Source organism: Strix uralensis, chromosome 3, assembly GCF_047716275.1.
Source record: "Strix uralensis isolate ZFMK-TIS-50842 chromosome 3, bStrUra1, whole genome shotgun sequence".
In the NCBI taxonomy this organism is placed as follows: domain Eukaryota; kingdom Metazoa; phylum Chordata; class Aves; order Strigiformes; family Strigidae; genus Strix; species Strix uralensis.
Window position 1 is genome coordinate 47,088,183 of NC_133974.1, and position 12,708 is coordinate 47,100,890.

Below are 12,708 nucleotides of genomic sequence, written 5' to 3' on the forward strand. Positions count from 1 at the left end.
GTAAGGGAAGATGAAGAGCAATTTCAGTAAATCAAAGATGGTCATCTTAAAAATCTAATTTAGAACTAATTGTAGGTCTTTCCTGATTCTTTAAAACAGTTTTATTACAATTGTTTGGTGTAGCGCATTCAAGAGAAAGACTCTTCTTTAACAACCCACAGAAATGCACATGAACAAATGATTAAATGGCAAGAGCCATAACAACCTCTGGCATATTCTTAAAATGAAGAATCTGAGTTCATATCTAAGTGCTTGGTTAAATATTCCCTGTGCCAAAAGAAGATTTCATTTAACTGAAATTCTCACCCTTGGTACTTTTGAAGGGAAAAAGAAAGATAACAACTGATGTAGACACTTGGGCTCACATTCTACACTCTTAGAGGTCAGTTTAGAAACCATTGTGCCTGCAGAGAAACTGTAGTTATCAAGGTCATTATCAATTAAATATTGAGCTGGACTCTTTAAAAATATATAGCTCTTCAAAGTTACATCATAAATACATACATTTATACCCACTGTGTGGTGGCATAAGGGTAGTAAGATTTACAACATTATTTAGTAAACATAATGGTTATTTTGACAAACTATTTATTTGATCTAAATGGTTGACAATATGCAAGTGCTGTGGCGTTGTCTGCAGAAATCGGTTGCATAAATGTTTTAGATAAACTCCAGTTCAGAGACCAAATCAAGTCTGGTCCATTCTCCAAGCAGGGCTATGTTCCTCACACATTAGGCCTGAAAATAAAAGCTGGGAAATTAAAGACTATCAACGTCAATGGCCACTTTCTAGTGCTTTGTCCCTTTCAAAGCTTTGTATATAGAAAAGCTTTCTTCTTCCAGTTCAGCAAGTTAGCTTGTTGTTTTCCCTCACCAAAACTCACTCCTTCTGACTAAAATAATTGCCGTCAAACATCTGGCAGCTTTCTAGATATGTTGGCATTATTAAAGAGTAAGTAAGAAAAAGCAAGCTTTCTCAAATGGCAAAACTCACAATCCTCTCAAACCAAGTATTTCAAAACCAACGTTTTCACTTGTCCTTCTGTCCGCTCCTCATTAACTCTGAGCCCTGCGCTGTTATTGTTGTTGATGATGATTTATTATGCATGCTGAGACATAAATGTTTCCAGCTTTTTAGAAACAGTTTAAAGAAACATATTCCTTTCTCAAGATCTTATAACCTGTTGTCCTTTATTCCCTTTGAGCTCTTTGACCCCTTCTAATTACTTTGGTAAAATAGCAGTCGAAATCAAGATATTAAAAAAGATTTAATTTTGTTTTTCAAAGACAGCTACCTGTGGGTATGGTGATGTCCTTGATTTTGACTTTGTGCTTGAGAGGCGAGATTTGCTTCCCTTTCTATTATCCGTTATGGTCGGAGTTGAATTTGCATATGAGAATGCCGGCTTGGTAGCAGTGACCTGATCCAGGGAGAGCTGTAGTCCTTTATATTCAGTGTCCCTATATAAAAGAAAAAAGTGGAAAACAAACTCCCTTCATATCTTAATAAGAAACATTCCTTTCTTCTTAGTGGGGGGTGGAAACAAAAGATATTTTTAAGGAAAAAGAATAAAACCATCCGGGGCAAGTCAGTACATCCCCCTAATATGTTTATGTAGCATAGCTTACTAAACAATGACACTATTTTTATACTGAAAATATGATTGCTTTTTGCATCCAACTGTTATCATCCTGATCTACTTTCTTCAGTAATAAAAAACAATGGGATGGAAATTTCTGAGATTAATATTAAAGTCCTGCATTGGTCACATAGCTAAGCAGTAAATAGAATACATTTACCTCAAAATTCTTTTAACTGTACTACAAACTTACCACTCGTGTATGTGTGTGTGTTCATGCATGTGTAGGGTTGCACATAACAGCCTACATAGATGACTAAATAAATTGAACAATTTTTTTTTTTCATGGAAAACACTTCATCTTTAAAGTTACATTTTTCATTGTTTACAAGGTTTCAGGCAAGTGATGCAAATTTTTGAATTTTTCTTCTTCTATGAGTCTTGTGAGTGTTTATTCCTTTGTTTGAAGTTTCTTATACTGAAAGAGTTTACCTGTCATAGAAAACAGCTAAATAAATACAAATCTTGTGATTTAAATGGTCTGTCCCCCACTCACAAAATACTAGAGGTTTTCTATGGAGAGCTAGATGTAATGGCAGTTTGTGAAGTTCAGTATTAGTTTCTTCAAACTTTCTAATGAATACATAAAAGTAAGGAAAACTGGCATTATTCACAATGTCTCACTAAGCATAACGAGGGCATATGCATTGGACTGCACCCCTCTGCACACATCTGCACGTCTGCTGATACCCGGGGGAGTAAGAAATGAGCTCTCCAGCTTTCATGTAGTCATACGGAACCTATTCTGACAATGATTTATTAAAAGAGAGCAAAGCAAGAGTTTCTTCCTGTCCTACCTACCTGGAGGAAAAGAGGGAGGATTCATGGCTTTTCTCTTCCTTTGTGTTAATCAGCAGAGAAGTGGGAGAACAAGGGAAGAATAATGCTTCTCTTATGCAGTCAAGGAGGCAACATACTCATTCACACATTACCCCATACTCCATCTGAACCTAAAGACTCATCCTTAATGAATTATATTAATAATAAATTGTTCACCCAGCTTTAGCAACAATATCTTGCTCTATAATCACACATATATCAATGTAAGCTGTGACAGTCTAACATCTTTTTAGAAAGGAACTGCACCACCTAAGCACATCACAGCTTAGTACACTGAGATGCTTTCAGATAAAAGTCAGGAGCAGAAGGATAAATGATAAATCACAAATATAAGTGAAATAATAGGATAAATCTTTGAACAGCCGCAGGTAAACCTGCAAAACAGACAAATTAATTCATGCCAGTTCTACACTAAACTTTTTTGGTACCTGATAACAAACTTGTTGGTTGAAAAGGCTTAGTTTTTTTGGCAATGCAGAGCGTGTGTATGTATCCATGTATATATAACACATGAGAATGAATCATTGACATTAGAACTGTGCTGACTACACTCTCCAGTCCATAGCAGACAGAGAGTGGCCAAGTTTAATTAATGTTTTCTAACGCAAAATTACTTCTTAATGAGGTAATTTCTTCAAATTTTGGCTTTAATAAACATAGGCCTCTGCTATAATATTTGCATTTCAAATATCCTGCCTGCAGTGAAAGCATCTGAGTATAGGGATTTGCTTTGGCCTATTTGACAGGTAAGGCTCATCCACATATTTTGAAACCATTAATCTTACCCATGGTTACCCTCAGAATTTCCATCCAGACACCTTGTCTTGACATGCAAAACATCTGCCTCCATAATTAAGCCCTACCAAATTATCTTTATGTTATGCAAAACATTAGAAACAAAGGATGTCAATTAATCTTCATATTTAACTACTACAGTAGCATGAGTTATTATCAATAGTACTGAAAAAACTATCAGTCTCACCCTGATATACACAGTCCCCCTGACTATTTGATTATAAGAAAAGGAAGGGTCCTGTGGTCTCAGTGTCAAATGCAGAAAGAGTTGCCTCCAGAAATTAAAATTAATCAAAACTAAGTAGGTAAGTTGTTCACAGCCTCAGGAACATGAGGAGGTTCTGTTTCCTTTTTGAACCTACCAACCCTTTAGCCTCCCTTTTTGCTGGAGAACCCATAGCTCTGCACTCCTGCCATTACCTCCCCATCTCTGGTGTATGCCACCCTGTAACAGTCAACTGTTTTCTTATGTCAGTGGAAGATTTTTTTAAAAATTGGACAAAACACCACCCCAGTATTCAGACCACAGACTGTCACTCCAACACTACTTGCCTGCTGTTATGATCTCTATAAGGGTCAAGCATTCAAATCATAGAGACTACACTGTACAATGCTTCTAGGTCATGGGAACCTAAAAAACCCCAGGCAAACCAGGCTGCCCAAATCATGCATGTGTTACTTTTCTAAGTCCTTGGAATCGTTATGGTGAGGATTCATCTTCCCAGAATACCACACATTAGAATAAACACCACAAGCTGGTATTTGCAGCCAATTGTTTAGACAGTAACATCATTAAACAAATGATAAGAAGAAAACTATCTGAAGTTCTTGCTGCCAAAGTTTCCCCTTAGAAAAAGAACATATCTGCGCTGTCCTTCCAGATGAAACACCTGGATGTTTTTGCATCACTGAGGTATGATTCAATATCATCTCAACCCTATCCTAGCACAACTACCCTTCAGAAGATCCAAGATAGGCACCACAACACCAATAGTAACAGGCCAAGACAAATACCAGAAGTTAAAAAAAAAAAAAAAAGGCAAAGAAAATATGGAGAAAGGGTCCTGTGGTCTCAATGTCAGATGCAGAAGATGTTCCACCAAGAAATGAAAACATGTGAGTATATCCATATGCACTGTGAGGCAAAGGACTAGAGGAACCAGGGCTCCTAGTGGTACACAAGCTACAGATGGAAATTCTGACAACTTCCTGGAGGAATTTATAAAACTTTCGCCAACTGTGGAACTGTAATCTCCAGATTCCTGTTTTCAGACACCTGAATCCTCTATTACACAGTCCCAGCAATACAGTAGTACTGCATCTTGTGTTCTACATGTAAATTTAAAAAAAAAAAAGTGGTGGATATGAGCTTCTTCCTCCAAGGTCCTCACCTTCAGGATCCCACAGGGATCCATACAATCTACATCTATCTACATGAGACTGCTGAGAGAGAGAGTGATATGGCATGTGTTCAATTGCTAACAGTATGTTGCTGACAATCTACTATTTATCTCATTTTCTGATGCAACTATCATCACTATAAAACATCAGAATAACTACAGGAAATTAGCTCTTAAATGAAGAACAGATGGACCAAACTGAATCCAGACAAGACCAAAGTGATGCTTCTTTGCAAAGGGAAACATATTGAAGACCTCCACCTTTTCTTGATGGGAAACAGCCATTCTTTCCACAGTTGGATGGAAATTCTAGGTCCTCTTTGACTCCTCAAAAAACTTGGATGCATATGCTTTTGGTAGCATATGCTTCCAAAAAATGTATTATTTCTCTATCTTGTCCCTCCCCCCCATATGAGAATCTGGCCAGTATGGTCAATGTATCAGGCACCTACAGACTGCATTACCATGCTTCACCGTAAGCAAAGAGAAATCAGAAGACAAAGCATAAAATCTTCTTTCTACAATATGCTGCTTCCCATTTTCTTCTCATATCTAACTCCTAGAAGCATTTCCACTCTGTGCCATGTGTCTGGCTGTTCCAATGTCCATTATAAAGCTTGAGCCTAGTTTTGAAAGCACTTACTGATGTACTAGAGCTAGCATCATGAAAAAACAAGGATTGATAGCTGTACCAACTGCACTTCTCTGCAATAAAGCATCTGAAAGTTGAGTACAAAGCATTCTTTACTAAAGAGATCTAGCTATAGCAAGCTGCATAGATGGAGCAGAGGCTAAAGCAGAGAAGTGTTTGGAAGAGGAAGACAACCTGTTTGCACATGACTTGGATGCCAGCTGGATTGTAACACTTCTGTGAAGAGTTCTCACCATTTAGCTTTAGAAGACACTTTCTGCCTACTACTCTTGCCAAAATGTAAGCCCTGAAAAATACTGTCAAATAGAAAGAAGAGCTCAACAGGATGTATCTAGAAGAAGGAATAAAATAATTACATCCATTAGTGAAGAATAAATATCCAGATTCAACCAAAACAACTAAAGAAGGACAGACTCAAGAATAGAGATCTTATATATCTACAGTCATAAGCAGCGTAACCTTCAAAACAAGAAGAAAACTTGCAAAAAAGAAGAAAAAATGCTCAGCCCATAGAAAACTCTGCAAAAGCCATAAGAAAGAGCATCTTTTTACATTAATGACACAACATGCCAGAAAGGAAGAATAAGTCATACATGCAGTGACTGAGAATACACAGACAACCAACAAAGAGGCAGATATTTACGCTGTACTTAATTCCATCAAAAGACACTTAATGAAGATTCACAGAAATTCAGTTTCCATATGTGGAGCTACAGCTTTGGATTAGAAATGCATTTCAGTTCATTTTCTCCAGCAGCAATCAAAATATCAGTATACAACTGGAAACAGGTATTACCCTTAATCTTAGGTATCTTTCAATTGATAGTCTGAACAATATGCAATAATCATACTGTGACTGGAAATCACAGCAAATTAAGAATAAAAAGGCGCCATGTGACCACCTAAACCTGACAAACAGTGGATAACCTACACCCATGTCATTCCTTACATATATTAATCAATGAATTACAAGCTGAAAGTAAAAACATTAGATGATGTTAATGCAGCAGATTTCTACATCATGGGTACAATCATCCACATAACTGAAGCAAAGTGGAAGGCATTGTTCATGCAAAAGAAAACAAGATGCAATTTTCATTGGCTGCAGTATTATTTCTGTTGAACGCATAAGATATGTTCATCACTTCCTCTAGTTTTACATGAAAAATCTATGAGAAGGGTCATATACACTCTGCATTTCTTTTAGTTAAAAATCAGAAAAGTTATATTTTCTGCCAGTCTAACAGAACACAGAATAGAAATTGTGAGATTAAACTAAAGGTGTTATTGTCATTAATGTTTGCTGTATTTTGCTGAGTTGTCACAATTCAGTTAAAATCAACCATGAAGGTGGTAAAAGTCTGGCACTTCCTCATGCATGTCTGACCACAATACTGTAATATATCGTTCTTCTACTTTTAAACAATGCCTGCAACTTTTAACATTTCCACACTCCAGCTCATGCAATGCTAACAGAGCACCATTCAGCAGATGAGTGAAAAGAGAACAGATTCTGGTTGTTTGTCATCTTCATGGCTTTCTAAATCGGCAGATGGTACAACAAAACAGACAATTTCCTCATCTGTTGTGTCCTCTGTTCATATACAATGTGTCTCAGAAATGTTTACAAAGGCCTCAGTCTGCTCACGAGACTTGTCAGGAGGAGCATATGCAATCCCTTTAGCATCTTCCAGAACCAGTCAAAATAAGGAGGTTTCACTTAGCTCATACAGGAAGCCAAATTTCGGGACAAAGTGGGAAAAAAGCTGTTGAACCTCACTGCCTGTTATGAAACTACACTGACATTCCATTGTGCAATCTCAGAGATACTCCCTGCCTCAGTTTTTCCATCAGTTATTGGGATGATGTTAGCAATCCTCCTTTCTAAAACTTCAAGTGAAAAGTCCCATATAGGCCTGACCTACTGCTCACAAAAGTAATTGGAAAGACCCTCCAGAAATCTTGCAAGTGGTTGTTTATCATTAGTATGCTTAACAGTTAAGCAATGAATCTAGTTGAAGGAGCATGAGATTTGTATATTGGATCCCTTTATTAAGTTCCAGGCACCCATTTATCTCAATAAATAGCATAAGCAATGGTAGCTCTTTACATCTCATTGAGCCAAAGTTTACAGCTTCTCCAGCCATGAGATTCACATGCACAATATCATGTTTCTGTATGTGCTTTTAAAGATAGAGCAATCCAAACCAGGAGGTTTAATTAAATGATTTGATACATTCAGGAAAATTGAAGCACGAAGTTTCCTATACGGATCATTTAACACAAATGTCTGAGGATATCCTCTAGATAACTACTGGCAGAGAAATTTTATATATTCCCTGATTGGTTTCTCATCTCAGAATGCAGTCATTTAACTGTCAGTTGGAGTTAAATAAAACATCCTGGCCTCTAGATAATCATGGTGTTGCAGAGTTTTCAGCAGTCTGAAGGTACAGTTTGTCATTCCCAACCACATGTCTAGCCATCTCTGCCTCCAAAAAGAGCCCTTTGTACACTGTATTTGCCTTTATTTACTAGATTTGCTAGATGAAAATATGCACCACAGATTTATTATTGTTTGTGAATAAAATGCTGAAGATATCTTAGGCTAATTATATATAAATATAATTACCATTTTTAGTTATAGATAACACTGAAAAATTATGCTTTAAATAAATAAAATATGATGACCTGAGTTTAATTCTGTAACATTTATTTATCCTGGGAATGCTTTCTTTCAAATGTGAGGTGCCTAGGAGCACAACTGGCTAAAAGTCATGTTTGATGTATATTTAGTGCTTGCCAAGTTAAATGGAGAAATATATTTGACAGCAGTTTATAAATGTTTGTATATGTTAGAATCTGCCTGCTAATGAGAAATTTGGATTAGAGGGACATAGCCTGCAATGCTTCTCTCTTTTTTTGGATGGTCACCAAATAGTTAAGAATACTTTATCTGAAGGCATGTTAAACCTTGCAGAACTCCATGACACGTCCACACTGTCAGCCTTTATTAAATTACTGTGGTGACTTCTTTGTAATCATTTGAGGTTTTCCATTACTTTAAATTCACCTGCACATTCAAAATAGTATTTCTGAATAAGCAAAAGGCCTATTACATAAGACTTTAAAAAGTCTAATTTTTTTTCTTCCAACTACTCCCTTTCAACTACTCCATAAAAGCCAATGTCACCTCAGTGCATTGGCAAGTGCACATACGCAGAACCCCTTTAGGAATTAATGCCACATAAACTTAAGTTCTCACACATCCCTGTAAGACAGCTTCCGTTTTGCAGAATGCCAGACTGACAACAGTGCAACAGACTGCTTTTATACAGGGTACATTTTCCCATCTCAGACTTCTTAATATTTTTATGTGTTAAAAAATATACCTTGAATACCTCTGACACCTTTGAGACAGCAATCTAGTAGCCAAGTGATCTGGATTCAATTCTCAATCCTCACAGAGACTACTGGTGCCACACTGGACAAATCATGTATCATGGGATTTCAGCAAGCACTTGGCATTTGCCTGAACTTCCCTTCAAGGCAGCCAGTGGGACTTTTAGTTTTAGTAGGGTCAAATTTAGTCCAGCACTGATCGCTTCTGAGAATCCCTACCTTAACTTTGCTGAATATTCACTCTGAAAGGGCGGATAACAATATATTCTTGTAGGAAACACTTCTTTTGTGAAATATCTTTGTCTGACTCACCTATTAAGCTTTTTCTTGGAAGGAACAAACTCCCACTATCAATGCATGATAGCTAATGTTACTAAGTTAACTCTCAGCTGCAGCCCCAGGCTGCATGTCTACCACAGATAACAAAAAATACATTCCTTGGGACCAGTACTCATGTCACTATTAATGCAAAGCATGTTTTTGTTATTTCAGAATCTCCATATATTCAATGCAAATGTTCTTAACTATGTCCTATACCGCTTGTCCTTGATTAAACCTCTTCTAGATAGTTAATCATTAATGATTTCTTTACAGTTGCTGTGCAAACAGTTCATTCATGCCTATGACATATCAAATTTCACAGATGTGTTCTTTAATTGGATTCATTTATTTCTAATCTACCTAAGCCCTCACTACTGTAATGCTTGACTAAATATACATTAAACTCACTTATTTAAACTGCTAAAATAAATTTGAGATGTATTCTATGAATAAAAATACTTGATTGAATACATGTAATACCATTGTTATTGTGTACCTAACTGAGCAGAAATTATTGGAAATAGCACTCTATATAGCTATACGATATGCTTGGACAAAAGGATTTGAAAGGATGCTGAAGGTTTTTTAGCAGAGATTATAAGTTAACAGGTTTCTAAATCCTAAGGATTCCTATAGCACATTAAGATATATGCTAAAGAGAAACAAAAGAAGCTCCTCATGTTTTTCATGACTGAGGTTGAGTGTTTTCATTTTAAAATCCAGCCACTTTTTTTAGAGATAAGAGCTTCATACAAGTTCTGTCCCCTCATGGCAAGGGAAAGGGCTAAAACAACTGAGATACTTTCAATAGATATGACTATTCTATGTTTTGTAAGTATCAGTAACTGAAAAGTTGGCACAAAATTGGTTAAAAGTCCTGTTTCTGAGTGTTTAGAAGCCACAAAAGACAATTATGTAGCTATGGACTCCAAGTTATCAGGGGTATTACCATGCTCTCCTCTATGGGGCTTAAATATGGTGTTTGAAACCTAGTTTCAGATTTTGGTGAAGAATCCTCTAATTGATATGCTTCACAACTTACACTGAGAAGTTTCACAAAAGAAAAATGCATCACATTGTAGAGAGGTCACCGATAACACAGACTGCCTTGTGTGTAAGAAAATGCACATCATTGTATAATTATACAGTAAATGAAGATTATAAAAATTAGGATTACACCTCATACCATGCACAAATCCCTCATGCACTGACACCTCAAATATTGTATACTCTGACCTTCCCATCTGACAACCTGAAAAAGCTCAGAGTGGGTCAGCAAGGGTGGTGGGCTTGGAAGAGCCTCACTATGAGGAACAATTAAGGAGACTCCTCAGGCTGAAAAAGAGATGGCTGGGACAACAAAATAAGATCTGTAAATTATGAGCAACATAGAGAAAATGAGTAGGAAGCAGTTTTTCGCTTTTTATTCTAACACAAGAAGTATGAGCTATGAAAGGAATGAAAAGGTAACACTTTCACAACAAAAGGAAGCCTTTCTTACCACATTTACTTGAACTTGGCAAAAGTTCACATGGTTTAAAAAAGTAAACAGATAAATTTGTGGAGGAAAAAAACCACTAACACACTCAAACATCTCACTTCTTAGGAAGTCATCTGAACTTCTTGAAGACTGGGAAAAAATGTTAGGGAAGCATTACTGCATGTTTGTCCTATTTTTAAACTCTTTCCAAAGCATTTGCCGCAGTCACTATCAGTATGTGTCTGATCCTGTATAGCTGTTCTTATGTTACACTCTATACTACAGTAGTTAAGCAATTTCATACTTCAGCTCCTTTGAAACTGTGCAGTGAAGAGTGGTCCTGACAATTTGTTGTTATTACTTTTAATAATTTACTGTAAAAGTTAATTTATTCATATTTCAGATTTTATCAACTCCTCTACGTTCCCCATAATTAAAGCCTCTGTTGTGACAACCTTCCTAAGATCCTTAAAATCAGTTAGTTTTTCTGTGATGACTTTCTGGACAAGCTTCTGTGATCTGGGAATAGTTTATTCGAGAAAAATTTTGTTCTTGAAAAATTGTTTACTGATTATTCTCTTTGTTCCTCCTTGGAAAATTTCCTATCTGCACACCTCATAACATACTTGTCCATCATTCCAGCCTGCTTTTTCTGATCAGCTGTGCCCCATAATGAAGAGGTATGTTGAGTCCAAAGGGATTCATGAAGTCCATGTGGTGAGGAGTTCCCATTTACAGTAGGTCACTTTCTCTTTCATCAGATTAGTCCTTTCCTGTCCTAAAACTTTCACCTTCCTCAGAAGCAGCAAGATTTTTCTACAATGAAAGCCTTTTCAATTCACTTGCCCAGAGTTCCTTAGCTTTGACCAAGGGACAGCACTTTGCCACTGAGGGCTGTTGTGTGCCATTATCTGTCCACAAAGCAAGAAACCATGATATGATACTTAATAAATGCTTTTCAACTGTACCTTGTTGCACTTAAATTTTAGAGGAGCTAAGGGAAGGAACACAGGCAAGGACTTGCATGTGTTTTTTGGCATTTGGGGAGAATGGTTTTTTGGTTTTTTTACAAATTAATGTACTTGTTTTCTCGTTTCATTATTTGTACCTGATTTAGACTGCCTTTTGTCTCCTTCCCACCCACAACCAAATCTCTACTGCAGCCAAATCCCACTCACCGTACTTGCCGCTTGAGTCTAAGGCTCTGTTTATATATGGCTCAGCCTTGGTCATCCAGCTTCGATAGACATACAACGTATAAAGCATTTATGTTGACAAACAGCAAGAAAAGCCAATAGCACAATGCTTTATATAACACATAATTCTCCATTTTATTTGACACTTTCCTGGTAATCACTGCTTCTAGCTCCTCAAAGTATACATTATACGTGGTTATATTTGTTAAGTGGGTTCATTATATGTAAAAATTGATACAAGATAACCTGCCTGACTATCTAGGCCCTCTGGGCCACAGAGTAAGTTAAACTACCATACATTGAACCACCATACTACTGCTGACTGCGCATCTTCTATCAAATTCAGAAAAGAGACTTTTTTAATGGTAGTTAATGATTTTCAACAATAGTCCTTACAACAAGCCATGATTAACATACACAGTTCCAGAAATGCATGCCAATGTCAAAATCCAGCTTCTGAAACTGAAGAATAAGTTTCCAGTGGGTTGAATGGTTATAGGTAGTGAAATACTTACTAGGCATACATAAAATTTCTCAACAAATACATAAATAAAAAAATCATTTAATAAAACACAAGAACATCTAGCTACAATCTTCTTAGAAATTTAAATCTATCATCTGACTAATACCTTTTCTCTCTTGGTCCTTGCTTTGACTAGGACAGTCAGGGGCCTTATCTGGCTTCAGCCACTCTGTTGTCACTGCTTCACATGCACATTTATTAAGGGTTTCTGGATGCCTGGAAGTGTCTCTGTCCAGGCCACTGCATGTTCCCATAAAAATGTCCAGAGCATACATGCAGACTGACTCCACTGCCATCCTACAACTGTCCTTGGACCAACACTACAGCTAATCTGCAGGTGGAATAAATGAACATTTGATTTGGGTTTGTACAACAACTCCAATATATCATAATGGATATACTGGATTTACCATACATATGGATTTACCATATTTCTGGTGACTTCTGTAGCACATATGC

General features: G+C 36.8%; 1 protein-coding gene across 3 annotated transcripts in view; it reads right to left on the minus strand.

Annotated features, from left to right (window-relative positions):
• The window catches only part of SIM1 (SIM bHLH transcription factor 1), a 54,295-nt gene that overhangs the window by 16,146 nt on the left and 25,441 nt on the right, over positions 1-12,708 (minus strand). For all 3 annotated transcript variants that reach the window (XM_074862156.1, XM_074862158.1, XM_074862159.1), the window contains one exon: positions 1,296-1,461. In XM_074862156.1, coding sequence (XP_074718257.1) covers positions 1,296-1,461 — 166 coding nt within the window. The remainder of the gene's footprint in view (positions 1-1,295; positions 1,462-12,708) is intronic.